Source organism: Curcuma longa, chromosome 1 (assembly GCF_044706935.1).
Source record: "Curcuma longa cultivar G26 ecotype Majalengka, Jawa Barat chromosome 1, ITB_CL_G26_1.1, whole genome shotgun sequence".
NCBI lineage: Eukaryota > Viridiplantae > Streptophyta > Magnoliopsida > Zingiberales > Zingiberaceae > Curcuma > Curcuma longa.
This window is the reverse complement of record NC_133861.1, coordinates 14,780,790-14,806,833: the sequence shown is the minus strand read 5'-3', so window position 1 is coordinate 14,806,833 and position 26,044 is coordinate 14,780,790. Positions and strand designations below refer to the sequence as shown.

General features: G+C 39.2%; 4 protein-coding genes and 1 pseudogene across 5 annotated transcripts; 4 read left to right on the top strand and 1 right to left on the bottom strand.

The window, feature by feature from the left end:
* The first annotated feature begins 1,068 nt into the window (after nt 1–1,068).
* LOC141844395 (uncharacterized) lies at nt 1,069–3,489 on the top strand (annotated as a pseudogene).
* A 2,134-nt stretch (nt 3,490–5,623) lies between these two features.
* On the top strand, nt 5,624–12,242 carry LOC141834726 (putative prolyl 4-hydroxylase 9). The gene is made up of 8 exons (XM_074722074.1): nt 5,624–5,813; nt 5,894–6,007; nt 6,802–6,959; nt 7,369–7,471; nt 7,903–7,998; nt 10,677–10,742; nt 10,842–10,961; nt 11,874–12,242. Exons 1-8 carry the CDS (start codon nt 5,643–5,645, stop codon nt 11,955–11,957), a joined length of 912 nt encoding a protein of 303 aa, XP_074578175.1. The 5' UTR covers nt 5,624–5,642; the 3' UTR covers nt 11,958–12,242.
* A 4,092-nt stretch (nt 12,243–16,334) lies between these two features.
* On the top strand, nt 16,335–18,315 carry LOC141834716 (putative N-acetyltransferase HLS1). Its single transcript, XM_074722063.1, has 3 exons — nt 16,335–16,824; nt 16,926–17,119; nt 17,201–18,315. The coding sequence occupies exons 1-3, from the start codon at nt 16,615–16,617 to the stop codon at nt 18,066–18,068; spliced, it is 1,272 nt and encodes a 423-aa protein (XP_074578164.1). The 5' UTR covers nt 16,335–16,614; the 3' UTR covers nt 18,069–18,315.
* A 1,389-nt stretch (nt 18,316–19,704) lies between these two features.
* LOC141841986 (zinc finger protein ZAT10-like) lies at nt 19,705–20,538 on the bottom strand. Its single transcript, XM_074730203.1, is given in 3 exon segments — nt 19,705–20,172; nt 20,174–20,506; nt 20,509–20,538. Coding segments are annotated over 3 exon segments (657 nt in total). The 3' UTR covers nt 19,705–19,878.
* An 826-nt stretch (nt 20,539–21,364) lies between these two features.
* Nucleotides 21,365–25,391, top strand: LOC141827444 (adenine phosphoribosyltransferase 1-like). 2 transcript variants are annotated; one of them, XM_074714702.1, is made up of 7 exons: nt 21,365–21,411; nt 21,480–21,645; nt 21,777–21,887; nt 22,444–22,536; nt 22,614–22,763; nt 24,006–24,064; nt 25,161–25,391. In XM_074714702.1, the coding sequence occupies exons 2-7, from the start codon at nt 21,558–21,560 to the stop codon at nt 25,212–25,214; spliced, it is 555 nt and encodes a 184-aa protein (XP_074570803.1). In that variant the 5' UTR covers nt 21,365–21,411; nt 21,480–21,557; the 3' UTR covers nt 25,215–25,391. The 2 variants fall into 2 exon arrangements, with proteins under 2 accessions (XP_074570803.1, XP_074570795.1); XM_074714694.1 differs by lacking the exon at nt 21,365–21,411 and having other exon boundaries at nt 21,414–21,645.
* Nucleotides 25,392–26,044: the final 653 nt, after the last annotated feature.

Genomic DNA, 26,044 nt, shown 5'->3' with positions numbered 1-26,044 from the left:
ATGTTTTAGTCACGTGCAAAAATAGGACAACAGGGTGTTATTTCTATAAAATTTCAGCTATCTTTGAATACTCGCATCGATCCATTAATTAATTAGAAATCTAATTAATACTTGTATTTAATTTGCTGTCCAGTCTTCTATCAATATGGATGCTCATACTTAATTAGTAAAAAAAAAGTCATATGAATGATATATAATTTACTTCAACGAATTAATTATATAACAAAACAAGGGACCTATTAAATGTGATTTACTTTAACGAGACAAACTCGACGTGACATCCCAACGTGAACTGCATGGCCAACTAAGATTGTCCCTGGAGTTGGGGGCCTCAAGAATGGCACGTATGGAATTGATGGCGACTCCTCTGGTCCGCCCGAACCGAAAGGACCATTTCCACCGAATACTACCCGAGTCGGACTGACAATTTCATATCCGACCCCAATCCGGTCGACCCTAATTTGAGCCAACATTCGAACCACCCAAAAATGACATGTCACTGTCTCATTTGGCGCATCAGAAAAGAAAAGGCATTCCATTATTATTTATTTAATACTTGTTTAATTAAAAATAAAATAACTCCCTCTTTCCAAACTAATTTAATCTAATCTAATCTAATCGAAGAAACAAGGAAATAATTATGGGCTGCTGTCACATGACAAACGGGGCATCTCTTGAACCGGAGATACGCTTTTCCGTCGTCGAAGAAACGCGGTTCACGTGACCAACGCCGTCAAATGCGGGTACGGCGTTGATTCTTCTGTATCGGCCCTTGTTTTTATGTCTTTTTACATGTTTCAGTGCTTCCTTGCTTAAGTTGCTTTGTGTTTTATTTACCATTGAACCCCTGCTTTTGCTTTTTTGGGTTTTCCATTATTTCTCCCATCGCTTTCAATCTTCTTTTATTAAACCAGAGGGGCAGGGTTGAACTCTCTCTTCCGCACTCCGCCTCCTCCTTCCCTTTCCGCAACGCTATAAACCCTGCGGAAAATCGATATTTGGAGCTCGATCGCTGTGTTGCTCCAGTTCGCTGGAGCAAATTGTTATTAGCCTCCTGGGAGGTTTTTCTTTTAAGCGAAGTCTTCCTTGTTTCGTGTTTTTCTTTTTTGTGTTAGGGTTTTTTGTGGCGGCGAGTAGTACGGAGGATGGAGAAGAAACAGGGATTCTTCTCGGCGCTGAGGGAGGAGGTTGCGAGGGGACTGTCTCCGTCACGATCGCGGGGGAGGTCGAGGTCGGAGAGCCCGCGGCGGAGCTCGTCGCCGGTGGCGGAGCTGCTGTTGTTCTCTCGGCGGTGGAGGCGGCGCGGGATCGCGGGGAGCTCGCGGTGCCGAGATCCGGGAGTCTGACCCCGCTGATGGAGGGGCCGGAACACGGGGAGGGTGAGGATGCGAAGAAGGAGCGTGGGTGGGGACAGTGGGTCAAGGACCAGCTGTCGCGTGCGCCGTCCGTCTCTGTCTCCGCTGGCTCCTTTCGACGGTCGGATCTACGGTTGCTGCTCGGCGTCATGGCGGCTCCCCTCGCTCCTATCCATGCTTGCTCCACCGACCCGCTTCCTCACCTCAGCATCAAGGATACTCCCATTGTAAGGATTTCATTTTTCTCGGATCTACATAATTTCGCTTTATTTAATGACGCGATTTATGTTGGTCGTGCGCATTTAATAGTATCTAGCTGCTAGAATATAATCTTTTATAGGATTTACTGCGGTTATTTCGATCACGGTAGTGTAACTTTCTTTGATGAAATGCTTGTTCATGTTGACTTTTGAATTCGTTGGTTAATAATATAAAATTTCATATTTTAAGGAATCGATAGGGGAAAAAATTACGAGGCATTTCTTTCCAGGATTTGATAAATTCTTTTTATCTTCAATCGATTTCTTCCTTGTTAAAGATGGCTTTCTAGCATTTGTTCTGTTACTATTTGTGGCAGGAGACCTCTTCAGCGCAGTACATCCTTCAGCAGTACATTGCTGCATCAGGAGGTCTCAAGCTGCTCAGTTCCATTAGGAATACATATGCAATGGGGAAGGTGCGGATGGTGGCTACCGAGTTTGAGACTGCAACCAGGGCCATAAAAAACAGGAGCGCAACAAAGGATGCTGAGTCTGGTGGATTTGTTCTCTGGCAGATGGTACCTGAGATGTGGTATGTTGAGCTCTCTGTAGGTGGCAATAAGGTCCATGCGGGTTGTAACGGCAAGTTAGTTTGGCGGCACACACCATGGTTAGGTGCTCATGCTGCCAAGGGTCCCGTTCGTCCCCTTCGTAGAGCTCTTCAGGTATAGTAGCTCAAAGGGGGAAGGTTTAACCTTTTTCACCATGTGCCATGTTGGAATGCTTCTGTTGTATGTTACTTATTCTCGTTTGCTATATTCAGTATGTTTAATTCAGATGATCTTATGTTTGTATAATTATAGGGTCTTGATCCACTGACCACAGCTAGCATGTTTGCTAATACTCGATGTATTGGGGAGAAAAAGATTAATGGTGAGGATTGCTTCATCCTCAAGCTCTGTGCAGATCCAGATACACTTAGGTCCAGGAGCGAAGGGGCTGCTGAGGTTATTAGGCATGTCTTGTTCGGCTACTTTAGCCAGAAAACTGGGCTTCTCCTCCATATCGAGGACTCACATCTGACTCGGATTCAGCCAAGTTCTGGTGGGGATGCAGTTTACTGGGAAACCTCAATCAACTCCTTCCTAGATGACTACCGCCCTGTCGAAGGCATGATGATTGCGCATTCTGGTCATTCAGTTGTGACTCTCTTTCGGTTTGGTGAAGTGGTCATGAGCCATTCAAAGACCAGGATGGAGGAGGCTTGGACTATTGAAGAGGTGGCTTTTAATGTTGCTGGCCTTTCCATGGATTGCTTTATCCCTCCAGCAGATATAAAACGCGAGTCTATTAGTGAGGCTTGCGAGCTACCTCAAAGGGAGAGGGGGAAGAGCATCATGGTTGGGGGTCACCGGGCTAAGATTGCTGCATTGGGAAAATTCAATGACACTGCTGACGGCTAAAACTTAATGCTATTGCTGCTTGAGATTTGAAGCGAGCATAATTGTCTATATCGGACTGGTAGTTCCTTCATCTTGACTGACCTGAAATTAATATAGGTATGCAGAGGCTAATTTCTAGGTGATTAAGTTTACTTGCGGAGATGTCCCTCGTAATGTGGGTCATCACTGTTCAATGCTCTTTAATACACAGAGTATTGATTATCCGATCCTCCACCAGTGGTGCATGGTGGATCCTTTCAAAGGATAGTAGGGTCTTAGGTTGATAAACCTGTTTTTTTATTTTGGTTTGTCAGTTATGCCGAATGTGCTTTGGGGATTCTGTATTTTGTTGTTGTTGTTGTAATAGGGTGATGCTGCCGTTCCTGAAAGGAGAGGATGGTGCTAATTAATGTTGCTGTTGTAATTGATGTTTCTTCCCGTGAAAAGCCTATTTTTTTAGTGGCGACAAGAACTTTATCTCCATTTTTTTTTTACTGAGTGCATGCCTGGCATGGGGTTCTGAACTTCTAATGTGTGGTTGATGGGTTGCATTTGCCTAATGTATGTGACTGTGGATTTATTGTTGGAACATTTGCTAGCTAGCCTACTTCTATCCATGTTGAAGTTGATGGAGACCAACTTTTGCTAACTTCAAAGTTATTGTCGATTTAGTCTTGCATTTCGGGTTACTTTACGAGATGATACAATTGCTGAGGTGGATGGAATAAAACCATGTAGCATTTTCAGAAGCTTAGTCATCCACAGGTGCATGGAAAGGGAAATGATCAGGACAAATTGTACGAGTTTCACTATTTTGCTGTAAACAGGCGTGACGATAAACATATAGTACCAATCATGGTGGTTGTTGTAACATGGAGTAAGATCATAATAGCTGTCTTAGAGTGTGGGGCGTTGGAGGGTAGATTTCACTTTTTGCTATAATGATAGCTGTCTTGGAGCCTCCGGGGTTTGATGCAATGGTAAACAGAAGGATGAATTTCTCAAGCAACACAGGTTTGATTTTCATACAATGCAAATAAATGTATTTTCTTTTTCTTCTGCAAATAGATGTATGTGGCGTTCAAATTACTCGTGGTACTGGTCATCCCTATGATCCATCTGTGTTTTTAAGATTTATCTAGCGGTCAATGGAGAATTTCTGTGGAGCCGAACCAACTAGTTACCTCTGTGAATGGAGTAGAAATACGTGGACACTTGGGCTTCTACATGATAGTTGTCTTGGGTCGTTTCAATGAGTTGGAGTGTTCCTGATTTACAAATTTATAGATCCATCTAGCTAAATCAATCTCCATTTTCCTTTTATTAAATAAGACCCGCAGTCCTGACCTAAGCCCAAAACGAAGGACCAGTTCATGGTTATTTTTGAAGGCAAATGTTAAGCTTATTCCTCACTGTAATATAGTTATATTCTTCTCTGGCCACTGATGAAGAAGTTTTTTTTTAAAAAAAAAAAATCAACTCAAATTTGACACTCGTACGTCTAAAGATGTTCCAAAAAAAAATCAGGAAAATAAATTTGTCCCTCCAGAGATATCACTAGAGATATTGTTGCTCTTCACTAGCATGTTCGCGTAGTTCATAAAAGGTAAAATTTATTATTTCAAATTTTATATTGTCAATTTTATGACTATATAAAAGTAAATGAAAAAATTATAATTGATCTTATTTTAACTTCGTCAAGAAAAATATTATATATTATTAAAATACGCAGCCCATAATATATATTCCACGGCTGTGGCACGTGAGCCAAAGTGAAAAAGCTACATCAATCATCAAAACTAGGTGCGCTATCCTAAAATAGATTGCCAGACATGATGGCTAGCATGTGATTTCCATCTTCGAATGATCTTGCTCCATTTCAAACTTAATGTATCTCATGAAAATTTTTTATAAATTTTTCACCTTTTATCTCATTAGCTAAGAAGTTCGTTTCACCTTTTATCATGCATAATAACCCCAGGTGCTAATGTATTTCATATCATTTTTTTCGCTTTTCAATTTATCCTGGCTAATGTATTTCATATCATTTTTTATCATTTTTTTTCATATCATTTTTTCTAATAGAGGCTAATTGATGAAAATTAAGGAATGAATGATAAGTTTGAATTGCAACTCTGTGGAAAAAGTTCCATTGAATTGAAATATATATATCAAAAACCCGTTGGTTCTTTATTTTCAATATTTAGACGTTGTATTTATTATATGAATGACATTAATTCCATTTGTTCTCATCATATATTTTTTTAATTTTATGACTAATTGATCGCTTGTAATTTTTTTATCCAATAATTATATTCTCATTATGGACGATGATAAAATTAGCAAAGAAATTATAAAATAAAATTTTTTCATAGTTTTCATAAGTATTAATTTAGCTTTAAATATTTAGTTTTTATTGTTAACACACGTTTTAAAAATTAAAATATTTATTTTATCCTTTAAACTACTACTAAACTACTTTCTAAAAATATGGTTAAAATAAAGTAATTTTTTTAACATTAGTAAACTCTTCAGGGGGCATATTAAAAATTAAGTTAAAATCCTAGGGCATAGTAAATATTGCCCAGTAGATTTCGTTGGACTTTCCTTGTCTCGGTCTCGCATTCTGTCGCTCCGTCGCTCAGATGCCGCTTCTCCAATCGGCCATGAAAGGAAACAGGGCGCCAAGGTTGCCCTTCTTACCTCGCTTGGCTCGCGAAAAAATTGGCCTGCCAGCTGCCCTTTTCTTCTGCGCTTTCTTCTTCCTCGCCGGTCTCCTCGGGTCATCCACTCTCATCGCTTCACCCGCCTCTCAGGTTGGTATATTTCTACGTTCAACCCTAGCGTGCCCTTCGATCTGTTACTCGATCCAAACATCACTGTCTCAGTCGTACAGTTTGACCACGTGCGCCGTTCGAAGCTGCTAGGGCTCGACGATGACGAGGCGAAGTGGCCGGCCATGCCTAGCGGGGAAACCGGTGAACTCACTACGTCTGCGATACCTTTCCAGGTTAGTGTCTCATGTAAAAATTTCCCCGTTGTATTGGATTTATAGAGTAGATCTTGAACTTTTTACCTGGATTTTGCTGTGTCGCATGTAAAATTTTCCCTTTTGTATTGGATTCATAAAGTAGATCTTGAAATTTTTACCTGAATTTTGTTGGAAATTTGAATTCGTTCATGAGAGGAAATCGAGGAAATTTGCTGCATAGTTTTCTTTTCCAGTAATAATTAATAAGGACTTCAATTGGATTTGATTTGTCAGGAGTAAGATTTGGTTATTTTGGCTGCTGGTTCTTTAAAAATTAGTTATAGCTGTGTGTGATTACATAAAATTTGATGATTCCGAGGAGTTTGTCATCAAAAAGATATGCGCTTATGCTTATCTATTTATACGTTAACATAAGCGAGCACGAATCCTGTTTCGCAATTGGCACTATTGATAAGAAGAAACAGGTATTATCAGCATACTTGATGTGGTTGTAGGATCCATGGTGAATTGATTGAGTTGGTAGTGTCATTTCGTTTTACCTTGCCTTGAGCGTGTCATCATTTTGAAGCAGAAATATAAATGGAAGCTCATCTGCTTCCTAGTACACTTTAACTTTCTTAACCAGAGTTTCTAAATGGTGTGAGTTTCATTGTACTGAGATATCCACCTTTCTACAAATTTGCTGTTTTTCCAGAAAGCATGTTAGATTTTTGAATTAGCATTCAATAAGTTGAATGATGCTTAGCCTAACAACAGAATGTGTTCCTTTCTTTAATGGGCCATAAGGTAATTGATATTAATTCTTCTTGCAGGTTTTGAGCTGGAGACCTCGTGCATTGTACTTTCCAAGTTTTGCCACGGAAGAAGAATGCCAGACAATTATAAAGAAGGCTAAGTCTAGGCTTAGGCCATCGACTTTGGCTTTACGGAAGGGAGAGACTGAGGAGAATACTCAAGGAATAAGAACAAGGTGTCTTTTCCAGAGATTTTGATTTTGGTGGAATTCAAAATGCATGCCTACTGTTGGATGATAAAGTTTATAAACTTAATGCTAGTGAGATTGTGTGTGTGCAAGTTTTATTTTTGATAAACACAGAGAAATTACTTGCTAATAAAGAATGACTGTTGAAATGGGTATGTTTTATTCAGTTTGTTAGGAATAAAATTGCCTTTTTAGTAGTTTCCTTTTGAAACATGGAGCTTTATTGTTAACTAGTAATGAATCTATTTATTATGTATGAAGTTTACGTCAAAGGTAATTTACAGCATAAAGTGCAATATAGGTCATATTTCTGATGTAGTACACTGTTTTCTGAGAGATGGATTTTTTTACTTGTCATCCACTGCAAAAATTTGTTATTCTTTACTGATGGCAACAGTTCTGGCACATTTTTGAGTGCATCTGAAGATTCAAGTGGAGTCTTGCGTCAAATTGAGGAGAAGATTGCTAGAGCTACAATGATTCCAAGAGAGCACGGAGAGGTATTGTTTGAATACTTCAACACTGTACAATAAGTTCAAAATGTTTGATTTTGATATGGCAAGTTTTATTCAAGTTGAGTATATTCAAGTAAGCAACTTATAGAGCATTGTTGGTCTTTAGTAGTCTGAGAATTTGAGTCTTGGCGAAGGGAATGTATCATCAAGTTCATAGGAAGAAAAGAGAAATTCAAATGCCTCAACTGCATACTCAGCTCTTGTAATTGCATCCCAAGAACTTGAATAAACAACAAATAGTTGGGCTAATAATTGTCCATAAGTCTATAAATGCGAACTGTAGAAACATAATAATAGCATTGTGAAAAAATTTTCCACCACTGGTTCATTTCTAATATCTTTAGAAAAAGTATTGCTTGTCAATTTTGAGTGTAACACGTGCTGTTTGTTAGTAATTGTTGCCCATCTTATTGCAGGCATTTAACGTCCTTCGGTATGAGATAGGGCAGAGGTATGCTTGTCACTATGATGCATTCAACCCTGCTGAATATGGGCCACAGAAAAGCCAAAGAGTAAGTAGCCTGCTCATGTTGTGGAACAATCTTTGTTGATAATTTCATTAAGAATCTGATCAGGAATATGTGTTATATATTCTTCATATATTTGCCCTTTAAAGCAAAGGTAAATATCTGATTTGCCACATTGAAGGAAGTTAGAGCAGTGGACAGAAGGATAAGTATTGATAAACTTTATGGTTTTGTTAATACTACTATATAATTACTATGTATGTTCTTGGTATAGCTTGTAAACCAAATAAAGACAATATACTCATAATAAACTAAAATCACATGGGAGAGGTAAATTTTGGGATACCTAGAATGCTACATTTAAACTCGAACCTGATAACATTTGGCTGCATATTGAACAAATGAAATTTGGCTTACTCAATATTATGCTTTTATCAACTATTCTCTTATCATACTAAGAGTAAGGATGACACAACAACACCACATGCCTTGATGTCATGAGGTTGTCTGCCTCAGTGATATTTAGAGATTGAATATAATGTCTGAAATAGAACATTTTGTATTATTACTTGAATGATGAAAATACAGAGAGGGATCCTCTTTTTGAAGCCTTTACCATCTCTTGGTCTTATAAAACTCAAACAAAATTAGACTAGGTATGCTAGAAATACTAAAAGTAGAATAAAATTTTTAGAGTATTTAGAATTAATAAGTTATTAGGTATAATGGGTTTAGTTCCACAGTGACACTGCCAGGTTCAGGGTTTTATCATGAGTCGTATCTCATAATCAATAAGCAGAATATTCAATTTCTCCAAACTTTACACGGTATTAGGGTATCCCTTCTAGATCTATTTTGTCTTTCTGATATGAATTTGTTTCTTTATTTATTGATTTTATGCTTGCCAACCATCTTCCTATGAACATTTCTCTTCTGCTTTTAACTTCTTCATAGGAAGACATCCACCTTTTTATGCTCAAATCTCCCACTCATTACTCCTATAATCCGGGAAGGCCTCCAAGAGGTTGACGTCCAAAGAGCTCCCTTAACCAGTTGGCATCCTTGTCTAACACACATTTGATTAAATCTTGAGAGCCTCTTACTTTCTGGTGGAAGCAAAACACTTTGCCTCCACGCTTTCTTCAGGTCATGTTGTTAAGAGTCCATGTTCCGTTTTTTTCTTTATTTCAGCAAACCTCAAGCCAAACCTGAACAGAGAAAATGCCATGTTGTCTCCTTTTGCTACTTCCAATAAAGAGTTGAGCTACATTGTTCATCTCATTCTCGTGTTTCTTTTTTCTTCAACCTACTGCATACTGCTGTATGTAAGCAGTGCTTCAGGGGAAAATCCACTTAGAGATATTTCTTCTTAGGATGTCTCTCTTTCCTATCTCTTTGTCAATGTATTGATTTGAGGTTGAAGATATAATCACTTATGTGCTCTATCGAAAGTTTTTTTTCGTCTACATGTGGTATTTTCTTTTGGGTTTCACTATTGTGGTATCTAGCTCATGTTTTGCTTATTAGGTGTGACAGGTTTACTTCCAGATTAGTATTTTTAGATTTAGAATTTTTTTGTGCCCTATACCTACCTGAGTGAAGTTGGGTACTTAGACCACTTGATATAGCACCAATACCATAATAGGTCCTATGCACCAATCAATAACCTTACTAATAACCTCACAGGGAAACGTGCCTCAGTTGTTGATCTCGCAAGAGAGAAGATAATCTCTAAAATAGAAAATTTTGTATTATTGCTCAAATGCCTAAAATAATGAGAGAACCTATGTAATAGGATTTTTGAAAAATTAGATTCGGATTATTATAAATATTACAAATAAATAAAACTAAAGTTAGACCATCAATCAGTGTGTTTTGCATGAATAATTGATTGAGATAAGTATCTAGTCTGTGTATATATATATATATATATATATATATATATAGAGAGAGAGAGAGAGAGAGAGAGAGAGAGAGAGAGGACAACTTGAAAGGAAATATCCTTTAGTTCCTTATATTCAAAACTGGGCTACAATGTTGGACACAACACCAAAACTTCCAGATTTGACTTGTCACAAAACATGGTTGACATAGGAAAAAAAAATGATACAACACAGCATGACACAATTATTTGATTCAGCACATTTACTAAACAAATTGTTTAGTTTAAAAAACGTTACTAACCTTTTACATTACATGATGTTACCTCGTAAATTTTTTTGTCAAAAAAAGTTGATAAATTTTAATTATTTATATGATTTTAAATTGACACAACATGACCTACTTATAACATGATTAACATGTCATGATGTGAGTTGCTAGTTCTATTCAAAAGTTAAACGGATTTTGCTAAATGTCAGAGTTTGTTATGTACAACACCTATACTATTTGAGTTTTTGGCAATTTCAATTTTCATGAAAATATGAATGAACCTGAAGGGATAATGCATTCTCTGCTTTACTTCATACTTATTGCAATGCTAGAATGCCACATTAACTAGAGATGACTTAGATCATGCATCTTGGCACTTTATATATGTGAGGTAAAAAAATGCCAATATTCTAGTTGCAGTATGTTTGCTTGTGATTAGAAGGCTTCTGGATTTGATATTTGAACTTTATGCTTCACTGTGATGACTATTATTTGAAAGTAAAAAATTTATCAAGATTTTAGTTGAATGCCCAGTAAACAAACTCTATTGTCATGGTTCACAAATTTTTCAGGTAGCTTCCTTTTTATTATATTTGTCAGATGTGGATGAAGGAGGAGAAACCATGTTTCCTTATGAGGTAACTAGTGAGGATGTTGCCTTGACTTGAATATCATTGTTGTCATTTTCCATTTAATATATGGCTTATTTGATCTTGAAACTTTTAATGTACTAACAGAATGGATTAAATATGGACATTGGCTATGACTATGAGAAATGCATTGGTTTGAAGGTGAAACCTCGCCAAGGAGATGGACTCCTGTTCTATTCTCTTTTTCTAAATGGTACAATTGACTCGGTAAGTCATATAATATTTGGCGCTTCTATCATTTGTGATTGGCACTAGTACAATCATTTGTAATTGTGACCAGTATAATTAATTGCATGACGAAAGAAATTATTAATTGTAGTAGATTGCAGCGGCTCAAAACAAATGCAGCCTTAAGACATGCTTGTAGCAAAAATGACAAAATCATCATTGTTTAGTCAAGGTGTTGATTACAACTAATTGAGGTGTCTGCGTAGATTTTACCCTCCTCCATTGAACTTTATAAACTATTTCATTACTAATATTTAGTCCAATTAAATTAATTTTTAATACATGTACTAGATTTTCCTTCCCTTTCTTTACTTTTTACATCTTCCACTCTAATTAAATCTAATAAAAAAATCAATTTAGAGTTGTTTCCAAATGGTAAGTACAAGCACAGTGTAAGTGAACAAGAAAGGGGTGTAAATCCATGAAGATTCCTTTTTTTTTTTAGAATTCTCAGGTGATCAAAATGCACGGCCCCATTCTCTGATGTTGTTGCATATCAATAAAATATAAAAGAAGGGACTGTCTTTTGTATGTTTGGGATTTTGCGAAGCATTTTCTTACCAGTAGGTAGGCATTGTAAGTAGCATCAGTACAGAAATCTTAAAGTATTCCAGAACTTTGTCTATGGGATCTCATATGCCACGAACAATTTGAAAGATAAACGAATTTGATGTTAATCTGTGGCATCGGAGTATGAGACAAGATGAACACGGAAGGGAACGAACTTGGGCGCATATTGCAATGCTTATTCTTTCAGTTCATAGTTTTTTTTTTCATTATTGGTTTACCGTAGAATTGTAATTTTGGCCTCTTTGTAAGAAGCATTTGTCTTTTTTTTATATCGGTTTACCATATAATCCGTGTACTGATTTGACTCCTGTGCTTTTGCAGACATCACTTCATGGCAGCTGCCCTGTGATCAAAGGAGAGAAATGGGTGGCAACAAAGTGGATCAGAGATAATGTGGACAAGTAGTGCAAAGTTGTTATTGCATCCATCAACGTAGTCTCCGTTTCTGCTATATATATATATTATTTTGTTTTGTTTTCAGTTACTACCCCCATTCATCCATGTACAATGATCAAACTATAACTTTTAGCATGCAAAAATGTAATTTTGTCATCAGTTAGGTGGAAGAATTATGGGCCCTTCAATGCATCTTCTCCGTTAAAGAAAACTGTTATGTGCTGGCAAAGGAATTCAAAGGTTTATATCCTGTGTGTATATAGTTAAAAAAGTGTTTGCCAGTCTGCAGGGTGTTTCTTTATTCGCGTGTTTCTTTAATAAATTAGATTTTATTATGTATTTGGGCCTCGGACTCATCTAGTCTCTTTCATTCCACCTGGTCATAATTACTAAATATCTTTTGCCAAAAAATAGACCGCCTGGTTTCGGTCGTTCGCAATTTGAGATAACTACAACTTCATACTCGATAACATATCAATATTTATTATCTTTTCATAAAATAAATTCTCAAGCGTGGGCTTCTTGCCTGCATGTCGTCTCATTCATCTCCTCCCGCAGTCGACGTCATCGTCACTGACCTATCCGAAGGCGTCGGCAGGAGAGGTACTGGCCGCCCTGTACCGGCGATCTCTCGTCGAACTGACTGCTCTTTTTTTCTTTTTCTTTTTTTTTTCTCTTCGAGCATTTGCAGCGGGGCCCCCAACCACAAGTATAAAATGCGTGTACGAACAAGTCAAGTATCAATTTCCCGTGAGAATGATTACAATTATATTAGCGAACGGATATGTTATGGTGATTCATTCATGAGCTAGTTAGTTAGTTAAGAATGACAAACACACGAGCAAGTATATAATAAAAACTTATCATTCATAATAGGCTAGCTAATTATTAAATATATCAAATACGATAGTGATAAATTTGATCGATTATCATCTTAATTTCCCAGTCATCTACTATTGAATTAATGACATGAAATTATTTATTGTTTGTTTGTTCTAAACCATTATCGCTCGCTCGTTTAAAAGAAAGACCAAGATGGTCCAGATCAGTCAAAGATATATTATATGCTCTGAAAAGACCCTGCCCCCAGGCCCCAGGTCATCTGCTACAAACAGGAGATTCCTGAGCAGAGCCAAAACAAGAGCGAGCGAGCCTACAGTCTTTAAATTAAAAAACCAAAACTACAGGTTGCCCTCCTTAGTTTTACTACGATTAAAGAATCCAATTAAGCCTTATGGAGCAAGTGGACCAACCTGCAGATGTATATATAGTAGCTAGCTAGGTGACAAAAAATAAGAACCATCCTTCTGGTTGGGCAATGATGGCAAGGAAGAGGGAAGAGAGAGCATCAGCGTGCAGGTGTGCATAGGATGACGAGAGGATAAGGATGTGGATATATATATATATATATATATATATCCAAGTCAGTTTGGTTTGACTGGTGAGATCGATCGCTGAAATGTGATGGAGGCAGGCCGCCCAATATTTCCATCCATAAGAAGCCAGCCGAATGGCTCCACAACGAGGAGGACTGCCACAGCCACTGTCACGACCACACCCCACGCATCGTCTCCTAGATCTGTCCACCTGCAGTGCCCTGCAATTAATTAATATTAACATATAATTCCTTTCCTTTAGGACACAGCAGCTAGCGGAATCTGTGGGTTTTCCTTGTGGTCTGTCTTCCACGCACTTCCATATATATTATAATTAATTAATATACTCAACCTCAAACGCATGAGAATTAAAACTATAATTTTACAATTAGTGATCATTTTATTATATATAATTAATATGCCATGGCATATTGGCACGGCATGCCCAATTGGCAATTGCCAAGCCAAGCGTACGTAATTAAGGGCCGGGGTTCATAACTAAGGTGCAGGTGCCTTCCAAACTCTAACTCTAACTAACTGCTGTAGGCACCTCGATCGATCGTCTTCCATTTAGCTATGCCTATCTATGAGAGAGACAACGACACATGCATGCGTGACCATATGTAGTTAGATGTTCAGCAGGTCACCATGAACTTTTTGACTTTGCTTTGCCTCTTTGGTGGTCCATGCATGCATGCCTTTGAACTCATTAAAGGATGTATGGACAAAATTATTACCGCGCGAGGCAACTTTTACAGAGTGAGTTTAATTCTGTCGAAAGCTTAATTCTTTTTAATTTGTAATATTTAAATAAGTTTGACAAATTAAATAATAATCTAATTGCTTAAGTATATGTAATTAATGACTGTCAAAGTACGTATATACTATTAATCAACGGGTGAGATTATTCAAACGTTCGAGATTGATCATATCGAATCATTGACTTTGGTTGTTAAGTAATAGATTTCCTCATAAAATTCCTTAAGTTGATTATATTGCTTCTTTTTTTGGTAATCCCATTCTTAACCTATCAAATAACTACTACTTCTTGTAAAGTTATATCATTCTTAATTAATTTATATATCAAATAAGTACTTCTCGTAATTAAAGAAAGTTATATGTCAAATGAAAGAAGGGCCAATCTAATGTTAAATCAAAATTAAGAGGCATAAGATATATATGAAAGCAGCTGCCATGTACCATTCAGAATTGTAAGCTAAGCAAGGCAGTGATTTATGATCATGGCAATATATAAATAAATAAATTAAAGGCTAATTGATAGCAATTAGTTGTAAAGTTTTTATCATGCATTGTTGCAGTGGAAAATGAAGTGCCATCATCTGCTTATCCAAGCCATAATACGACAAGGGAATACTGATTTGTCAGGCACTCAAATTCCATTGGTGTAATATATTATTATATATCTAATAATTAAGTTAAGATAGATGATCGACGATGGATATATAATTAAGAAGTTCTAATCAAGTGACTAGTCCTGGGGGCAATCCTCTCACTCCATTCCTATTGTCTTTAATGATGCATGCATGCTCTATTATTATTATTATTATTATTATTATTATTATTATTATTATTATTATTATATAATCAGGAGAAAATAAATAATAAAAGTTTATTATTAATTAAAATTAGTATCGAATGCAATGTGACGTCAAATCAAATACAATTAATTAACTTTTTATAATCTCAAGGCAACGTTATATGAGATGTACCAATGATTACGAAAGAGTCACAAATTTATTTACCTAAAAGATAAACTCAGCCGATAATTTGCCGATCGATGATATATAATATTATTTTATTTTACAAGAAATGAATGATTTTTAATTCTTTCTTAATTTCCATGAAAAATATGGTGGAGTAGCTAGATAGATATATAATTGATTGTTATTATGTCATTGTTCGGAAAACTATTAGTCTTCAATGCCCGTAACTATCGACACTATTGTACGCCATGCGTAATCATCAATTAAAACGTAAAACCGATGCAAATTCCGCATCGATACAACCGACCTGCACAATTAGTTGTAATCAAATGTATCAAATCGCAATTACTAGGATGATCAACCTACTCATATTAATTGGCAATCCCAGCGCCACCTTCGAATTATTAATCATATTCATTCTCTTTTCCTAACTCCAATAGCAAGGTCATATCGAGTCAATTGTACAATTGTTTTTTTTTATTTTTTAATTTTTTAGAATGGTAGATAAAAAGATGAGTCATATATATTCTCCATTTAGAATAAGGACGACATAAATTCGACACCATATTTTTAGATATGACCTGAAGAAAACTGAATGTCCACTTTTAACCATAAATAGGTAGTGAATATATGGAATGGATCCTGCCTGCACTATAATAAGTAAAGTAACTAGATATTTCACCAATTAAATCTTAAATAAAAAAAATCCTAACTCGACTTAAATCATTGTCCGTTATCTGTAAGATTTCACCTTCACCCTAATTAATTCTCCCAATCCACCTCAACTAACATTTAACAACTCCCAGGCCACTAGCTCCACCCTTCCTCACCGCCTTCCCATTGGCGTATGTAAGTGGGACTCATATTCCTGGCCAATACGCCCTGAACCAACTCGATCTCTGTCTTCGTCTGGCGGGCCACCGCTGTCGCCGGCCGATCGAGTCGCTCGCCTAACAATTAACTGCGGCGACGGGAACGGGAGATGAGATGCCCCCCTCCGCCGTCCATAATGATGTGAGGCCGTTCACCGCCGCCCCCGCCGGCGACGTGGCGCCAGTCGTGATGCACAAGTCCCATCGCCGCGCAACGCGTGGCGCCGTGTTAATTGCTCTGTGCATCGCCCCCATCTTTTCCCCTCCCTCTTGCCGTCCGCCTGTCATTAATAGGATCCGCATCGTGATAGTAATAATGATTCGTGTGCATCTTCACATGCTGTCGTATTTGTTTCTTATCTTCTCCGATATTGCCTGTCGGTTAATTAATTAATTAGGGAGGGAGAGGAAGTAAGTAGGTGGGGGCTACGCCGGAGAGGGAGAGAATCCGCCTGCGAAAGCAGCCATAGCCGCCATTTCCATTCTCAAACCTCAACCTCGCTTCCTCTGTATATATAATTTATGCAAGGACGAGAAGATTCTAATTGATATTTTATAGAGAGAATCCTCCAGCCATATATGTATATATATGTGCCAAGTATGCCGCAGGAGATAGATCAGAAGTGCAAGGAGAAAAAGAGCCACGAGTTAACTTTGTCTCTGTTTTGCGTCAAACAGGGAAGTGAAGGGACACATGGATAACCTGGTGGCGGCGTCGCCGGAGGAGGTGCCGGAGCCGGGAGTGGTTATCAGGGAGTACGATGCTGGCCGCGACCGGGAAGGCGCGGAGGCGGTGGAGAGGTTGTGCGACGTCGGGACCAGCTCCGGTGCCATGTCGCTCTTTACCGATCTCCTTGGCGACCCTCTCTACCGCGTCCGCCACTCTCCTCCCTCCCTCATGCTCGTCCGTACCCCACACTCCTTATCGATTTGATACTTCAATTTTATGTTTCTTTCTGATGCATTAGTTGATTAATTAATAAAATTTTAATTTCGGGAATTCAGGTGGCGGAGCTGATCCGTGGCCCGCAGAGGGAGATCGTTGGTCTGGTCCGCGGGTGCATCAAAACTGTGGCCTGCGGCGCCACCAAGAACCTGAACAACCATCCTTCCTTAACTTCCTGCGCGAAACACCACACCGTCTCCATCTACGCGAAGGTCGCCTACCTTCTCGGCCTACGCGTCTCCCCTCCCCACCGGTAACGTAACTGTTACAACTGCCTCTTCAATACTCATCGTTATACATGCGTCATTAAGCGGCATAATCGACTGTTAACTAGACGGCGGGGGATCGCGCTTAATCTGGTCCAGCGAATGGAGGAGTGGTTTAAGGCGAAGGGAGCGGAGTACGCTTACATGGCAACGGAGAAAGACAACGAGGCGTCGCTCCGTCTCTTCACAGGCCGGTGCGGCTACTCCAAGTTCCGCACGCCGGCTATCCTCGTGCATCCTGTATTCGCCCACCGCCTCCCCCTCACGCGGCGCGTCGCCGTGCTGCGTCTCCCTCTCGCAGACGCCGAGGAGCTCTACCGCCGCCGCTTCAGCGCCACCGAGTTCTTCCCTCGCGACATCGACGCGGTGCTTGCGAACCCGCTCTCTCTGGGGACGTTCCTCGCCGTCCCCTCGGGATGTCCTGCCGCGGCGCGGTGGCTGGGGGCGGCGCCTTTCCTGGCGGACCCACCGGCGTCGTGGGCTGTGGTGAGCTTGTGGAACTCGAAGGAGGTGTTCCGGATGGAGGTGCGGGGGGCAGGACGGTGGCGGAAGGGGCTGGCGCGGGCGAGCCGGGCGGTGGACCGCGCTCTGCCTTGGCTGCGGATCCCGTCGGTGCCGGACTTATTCCGCCCGTTCGGGATGTACATGGTGTACGGGATCTGCGGGGAGGGACCAGCTGCCGCAGAGCATGTGCGGGTGCTGTGTCGTCACATGCACAACATGGCGAGGGGGGCCGCCGAGTGCCGGGTGATTGCAGCGGAGGTGGCGGAGTGCGACCCGCTCCGCCGGGGGATCCCTTTCTGGAGTAGGCTATCTTGCTCCGAGGACGTGTGGTGCGTCAAGAGGCTCGCAGAAGAGTACGGCTACGGGGCGCTCGGCGACTGGACGAAAGCGCCACCCCCGCCGTCCATCTTCGTAGATCCCCGGGAGTTCTGAATCCGACGGCCTCAGATCGCATCCTTTTCCAGTCATCACAAATCGCTCGGGTTTCTGTGTCGTCGCGTAACGGTGGCATATCGCTATCGGTTTTGTAAATGGAGTCGGATCTTGTTTATACCACCACTTCCCGGAAAGGATATCCGCTTTGCAATGGAGCTTATGAGAACCATTTAATGTGCTTTACATGCAAAAAAAAAAAAAGTAACTAAATTGCTACAAATCTTAATGAATTATTCTTTAGTCATACCATCACAAATCATATTCTATTCTTCCATTCTTAATAGCTAATCTGTGATGCTCGAATCGAATCTCAAGCCAAGGCAATCTTGTACTTCTTATGAGGTGAAAATGATCCATATTGAATTTCAAGCCTCGGTCCTTTTTCTTATTCAGTTCAAATTCAATTCAAGACAATGCAATTAAAAACTAGATGTTCTCAACTCATAATACAACCAATTGTAAAAGTGGAGCTCAACTCAGCTCTAACAATTGAGCTGTATGTCTATCCCTGAGTTGAGTCAAGTGGGGTATGCATGAAATAAATAATCAAATATATGCTTCTATTCTTTCCCTATGCCCATCCCATCTTGGTGTTGAACAATAAAAACTCTCACCTCAATCACCAAAGTTAATAGAAATCGTATTGCATTTTCAAGTGTACTCGTTTACACTTGTCTTCTTTAAAAGTTTTTAAAAAATTATTCAAGAATGAAGAAAAAGAAGACATGCATCAAGCAACCCTTTCGGCCTAACACAGCGTTAACTTAGCACTTAGCAGAGTCCTTTTGATTTGGAGTGTTTTTAATTTCCTCATGCAGCACGAGATCCGATTACGAGCCATATCCCTAAATCTAAGGCAAGTGCGAGAGTCAAACGATCCTTTTGTAATTTATTTATCTAATAATAATAATAATAAAAGACTCAGACCTACAAAAGAATGGATATTATCTCTGCCTACTGTTGAGTCAATAAAGCTAGAGTTCACTACTTAAATAATAAAGGCAAAGCATAAGCACATAAAGACTCGTTATCAACGTTAGTTAATGTTTCACTCCCCACTAATAAAGACTTTGACTCGAGTTTATTAATTATCAACGATAATTGATATTTCACTACTACCCACTAATTAACCATGCACCTAACCTGCTCGATCGGTCCAAATTGCCTAATTAATCTTTCTTCCCTAATTTATCTTAGGCATCTTAATTAGGTTGAGTCATCACTTTTAAGGATGGCTAATATGGAGAACCGACCACTATATATGAATCTGAATATATCAGACAACTTTAGATTGTATCAGTCATCCACATTGACCACCCACTGTAATTTGGAAAAGGAGTTGTATGGAATAAGTTCATTGAGAAAAAATAAATGGAAACTTAATTAGGAATGATCATATATATATATGGAGCATCATTGAAGTGATTATTCTATACCCTCTTTCTAATTTATATACATTCCCTTTATTGTGAGAGTTCGTTTTAAATTATACTCCAAATTTGACCTCTTCTATGAAGTTCTACTACTAATCATTCAAATGTGGTGTGCCATGCAATTATTTTATTTTTGACTTGAATATTAATTGATTTCGTAGGTGGGATCTCATAATCATGCAATAATTAATAGTGAAAGGATTTTGTTGACTTTGTCTCAGTCAGTAAATCTATTAACTTTAGTAGGAACAATAATTGAAATGATGAAATTCAATCGATCAATGAACAATTCTCTCCACGAGGAACTGATTTTGTCAATCTATTATTAATTATTTTCAATAAATAAATAAATAATCAATTAACTATTTGATTAATTAAGTCGGAATAAGGAGTCTGGGTTTCTTCAAAGCCAGCGGACTCTGCACCTCCTCCTCCGCCGCCATCAAGCAACGCTTGACACGGTCAAACTCTATCTCTGGCGGCACCGGCACGTTCAGATCGAACCCCCTGTGGCTCGATCCCGCACCCTCCGACGCCGTCGCCGCGGTGATGCCGAGGCTTCCGTCGTAGTGGCACCTCTTGTGCCCGCCGAGAGCCTGCCCGGACGAGAATGTCTTCCGGCACACCGAGCACCGGTGCACCTTCCCGCCTCCAGCAGAGGTGAGCTTCGGAGGTGGAAGACCCCGTGGACTTCGCGGCCGCCGAGGCCTCGTCGTTGGTGGGCTTCCGGTGGCTGGCCTTGTGGCCGCCGAGGGCCTGGTACGACGCGAAGGCCTTTCCACAGACGGAGCACTTGTGCTCGAGCTTCGACGGAGCCACCGACTCGGTCATCGTCGGCGGTCGGAGTCCGCCGCGGGCGAGCATCACTAGACACCAGGCCAGGTACTCTTCCTCAGTGGGCGGTTGGTCGAGGAAGCGGTTGCGCTTGGACCGCTTCTTCTTCGCCCATCCTTCGATTTGAGGAAGCGAGGACTCTTCCTCGTAGCTCATCTCCGGCGGAATATTGTGGCGGATGATGCCGTCTCGACTGCCATATATATAGCATCTGGAGGATTGGAAATGATGAGAATCAGAAACAGAGAGTTGACTGATATATAGGAAATTTACACAGGAAGAATCGTCGAACTTGGCAACTGCTTACTTTGAACTGTCGCAGCTACTGTTGACTTCAACAAAATGCCAAGAAGTGGTTAATTAATTACTTGTGGAGTGCAAAGTACATAGACGATTGGCTAGATAATCAGCAATTAATGAGCACAAAACGGCTACGATCGTAGCAGGAAGGAAGGAGTGGGTTGCCTGGAACCAGAGAGGAGGAGAGTTCGTTGGAGATCGAGACTGATTACTGGCGGCTACTAATCCTAAGAAAGACGAACGAATCTGATGACTGGTCGGTCAGAGGGAGGAAGTTAGTAATATAATTGGGGCATGCAGTGGCGTGCTTGTGCGTTAGGGTGACGAATAGGTGTTTGTTTGGCTTTGTGCATGCGTAGAAATTAAAGGATGAAGTTGGAGGAGGAAGAAGAGTATAACTTTGATTTGTTCTGGAAGGAGAACAATTTGCTGTAGGTGTTGTTTCAGTGTTCCTGAACCCTCCTTTGCGGATTCAATTACACAGCTAATTTGATCATTTTATCTTTGCCCTTTAATTAACTACTCAATTTCAGAATTCAAAACAATTATTTATCATAAATTAAAATTAATGTCTGCACTGGCAATATATTTTTTAAAGATACTAATTTTATAAATTATGCTCCAACCCGCTGCCGTTAGTTTGGACGGTCGAAGATCCATAGTGTAGTGTAGGTCGCCATTTAACGCCCGCTTTAACGGAATGCGTCTGCGCCTCCTTCGGTATCCTTTCACTCTCTTTCCCCCACGAGCCCACTGCTCTTCGGTCTTCTCCGGTATGCTTTCACTCTCTTTCCCTCGCGAGGCTCATCTTATACGCTCCCCATCCCCTCTTCTTCCGCAGCCGTTGTCGACGTCGCGGCCCTCCCCATCCCTTCTTTGCCTCCATAAACCACCCTTTCGCCTCCCTTCCATCCGATCCATGGCCTCTGAAGAGGGAGCAGATCAGGACCACCGCCTGGAGCGGATCGCTTCCACCATACGCGTCATCCCCGACTTCCCCAAGCCGGGTAAGCGATCTCAACAATTGTAGTTCATTAGCGTGACTTTGAAGTCCTTTTTCTCGGATCGGGAATCCGTGAGGTGTTATGGCGAGTTTTTTGTTGTCGTTGTTGTGCCTGATAGGTTGGATTGGGTGTAGGTATCTTGTTTCAGGACATTACGACCATGTTGCTAAAACCCGAGGCGTTTAGGGATACGATTGATATGCTCGTAGAGAGATACAGAGATAAAGGAATCTCGGTAGTTGCAGGTAATTGTTTTTATTAAACTGTTGAAAACTAAAATATTGTTCTTCTTTGCTTGCTGTTTTGTTGGATGTCATGTGTTTGTTTTGGCATTTGAAACTCATGAATATCAGCTCTCCGTTGAAGATGGTACTATTGGGTTAACTAAGATTAGGAAGGCGACTCACCTAGAAAAGCCAAGACTTTTGTATGGGAATGAGCAAAACACTCACTTCACGTTACTTTTTCTTGATTAAGCATTTTGTTCTGTGTATATGTTTCTGACGATTAGCTTTCTGTCTTGACGACTTGATTATGTATTATATGGGTATGGGAAAAATCAAGGCAGCAGTTATCAATATGACATCCAACTTGAGTTGCTTTCATATTAGTTTTGCACGATGTAGCATAATTTATTCTCATCACTGCTGAATTTTGTTCTACCAAATTATATCATACAATGTATTATTAAATTCCAAGTTAAATCATCATCATAACTCTATCCTGAAATGAGATTACTAATGGACATGGTAGTAAGAATATCAGTTCAATTGCTTAATTGAATATGCATGATATATGCAGGTGTTGAGGCAAGAGGATTTATTTTTGGCCCTCCTATTGCTTTGGCTATTGGAGCAAAGTTTGTTCCTCTCAGAAAACCAAACAAGTTACCTGGTATGTTTTTCTGTCACGTCAATCTGTTGCTATCAGTGCTTTGTAGATGATATACTAATTCTTGTGTGGACTATCAGGGGAAGTTATTTCTGAAGAATACTCATTAGAATATGGTACAGACAAAATGGAGATGCATGTAGGAGCTGTTCAGGCAGGAGATCGGGCAGTTGTTGTTGACGATTTAATCGCAACTGGTGGGACATTAGCTGCTGCTATGAGGCTCCTCGGTGGGTTTTTTTTTTTTCACTGGTTCTCTCTTCAGTTTTCTGGTTTTTCTACCCAATGCTATTAGTAGCATATCTTACATATTAATGCTCACTTCTACATAATCATGTTTAGAGAATAGACATCTATGATGCAAGAGTATTTTAACCATCTAGGATAGATTAGGCTTTCCTATAATATTTTACAGATGTATAGGTTAAGTTTCCCTATCTCCCATTGTTTCTTCCCAATTTTTTTTATTGGCTTTAGACAGATTTTGAATTTGTCGTTAGGAACTTATTATTTGTGAACAAAAATCTAATGAAAAATTCCAATTGTGGATGCTAATTGTAATTGAGTTGCCCATACGTTTTTGCCTGGGTTTAGCACAATCTTTTGAAGTTGTCAATGCCAATCTAATCTTTATTTTCCTGCTTCTACTTGTATTCAATTAGTGTTAATTTAGTGTATTTAGATTTCAAACTTGGATATATGATCAGGTCGGAAGTGATGAGGCTGGCTTAAATGATGCCCAACCTAGTAGCATCTTAAGATTCTCTAGGTAAAGCTTATCCATTTGTATCAGAGATTGCAAAATCTAACTACTCTAGTTGAGACTCTACTTTTTGTTTTTTCTAACATCTTGTACTGCTACTAATGGTAAAGTTTGGGTGGTACTATTGTGGTGTTGTTCCATCCTAACCCATCTGAACCACTTACAAACATATTACCATTCCGTGATGCAAATTTGACCTTAAATGTAATGGTTACCTTCAATGGCTCAAGCGCCAATATTGATGGATTATCATAACAATTTTATGTTGTATGGCTATGATGCTAAACTATTATTGACACTTTTCCATCATCTTGCCTAGAAAACTAAATCATATCTATACAGTATTACAACATATTTATCTGATAATATTTCATTCTTGCTTGGTTTCAGAGATCATACATCTGTACTTTAAGCCAACATTCGGGATCAATGACTAAACAAGGACAAGTTATAATATTGCCCATGTTCCTTGGTTTGCATACTAATGCATGGAAAATGTGGCTGCACTTTCATTTGCTTTTGTTTTCCGTGCTTTATCTGCCTGGTCATAGGACCCACTTATATCATTGACTAAATGATATTAGTTCTGTAGATCAGACGTTTGTTGTACGTAGCACAAGATTTATAAAATTCCTTTGTTCTCTTACATATATATTACAGTCAGACTGACACTGGTATCTTAATTATTGTTTCTCTATGTCACTTGCAGAGCGTGTTGGAGCTGAAGTAGTTGAATGTGCTTGTGTCATTGAATTGCCAGAGCTAAAGGTTTGCTATCAACCATTAAGACTTCAGTTTTAATTGGGTGCATGATAAGCATTTGAGAAGGAAACATAACTCTGTTTCCTTGCATTTCCTGCAAGTGAAGGAAATGCGAACTAAAAACGAAAAGATTTATGCAAATTTCCTTTTCTAGTGAAATCATTAAGGGAAACTCTTAATTTTGTTTTCTTCCCTCCATGGATGTACAAATTAGAGATATCTTTCTATCTTTTTTTCTATGATTTTTTTCCCATCATCTCTCTTTCCTTAGCTATGTCTTTTCCTTTCAAGAAATTGGACCTAATGCACCAGGTCATTTGGAACATATTCTCCACAAGTTAGAGAGAAGTTCATATACTGTCATTCTTTATGGATTGAGCTGAAGCACAATTCAACATATATAAAAGGCTTTATAGAACAATTGGGTATTGTACAGTCAGCCTGATCTTTTAAACTAGTTTAAATTCCATTCTGGAGACATTGTTTCAGAAAGTGAGTGACTTCCTTGAATGCTAGGGCCTGTTTGGATTAAGATATTTGATGAGGCCATTGCTTTGGCAAGCAAGGATTTCTTGAAAGCAAGAGATTGTTTCACCATTTAGATTTGTGAAGGATTATAAGAAAACTAAAAGTAGTTTTCCGAAAAATATGGGAAATTGAATTCTGTTTTGTTTTCCTATCAAATCAACTATAAAATTATTTCTTTTATTGGATGAGAATACACGGCCAAACAATAGAAGGGTTGCTAAACATTCAAGTTTGCAGCTTGCAATGTTTGTGAGCGCATGTAAATAAGAGCAAATCACTTATTTCATCTGCATGTTACAAAAATATAACATTATGAAAGAGAATGGCGCCTGATTTTGGTTGATGCGGAATCATGGAGCTCAAGTTTTCAAGGAAAGGGAAGATGCTAGTCTACACTGACTCAGGAATGAGTTCATTCTAGTTTAGTGTCTTTCCATGTAAATTCTGTTATGAATCACCAAGCAGCTGTAGCTTATGTCTTAAAAGCATTTAACTTCACATGAAAAAGTCACGTCTTATATTGTGCAAGGTACTCATTCACAAATAAGAAATGACATTTTTGCTGGTTTGATAGGGACGTGAGAAACTGGATGGCAGGCCACTCTTTGTGCTGGTCAAAGCAGTTTAGTTCATCAAAACGAAAGATGCAGTTTATTGTTCCATGGTGATGAGATGACCAAGGTTTATGGAGATTGCAAGCGGAATTTTACCTGAGTAAAACATTTAGCAATTTGATTTTGGAGCCTAGATTATGTTTGTAATTGAGTGATTCGACTTGGTAATTTATCTGAATCTTTCTTTATAATATTCCTTTGTAATTCTCGTACGTTCTTCAATCTTAGATCCGTTACCAAAGTCCGCTATCCCAATATTTTTGACGTGCATAGCAATCCACGACTATTTGAAGCAGTGTTGGATCAAGCGAACCAAGTCAAACATATGGATTAGTGAGGTTGGCGGATTGAGCAGTTAACATGGAGTGATTGATTGGCAGATGAACTGAGTAGATTGGTCATATTGAGCACACCAAGTATGTACTAAATGACATAGCATTCCAGTAACTCGATAAAACAACAAAAAAATCATTTCACTTATTATCATCCTATGTTCCCTCTCATTTCATTCTATCCTGTTTCCTCCCACCAACTACGACCTTAGTTGTTTGGTCTGTATGTCTCATGAAAATCAAAAGATCAGCTGAATCTGTATTGTGGTTTCCATTTCCAAGGACTTGAATTCTTTGTTTCCTAAATTGAGTTGCAGGTTCATCACAGGAAGTGCTGCCTCAACAGGAGAGTTCGAAGCTTTGCTGATGGTGGATCAGATCTGAACAGTTTGACATAAGCTTGATCAAAAAATATTGTCGAATACGAGATGCATTAGTCTTGCTTCTTGATGCATTGATGGCTTCTTTTGGGTTGCTTAAGTTGATAGTTTATTTCCCTGACTCGATGTCCC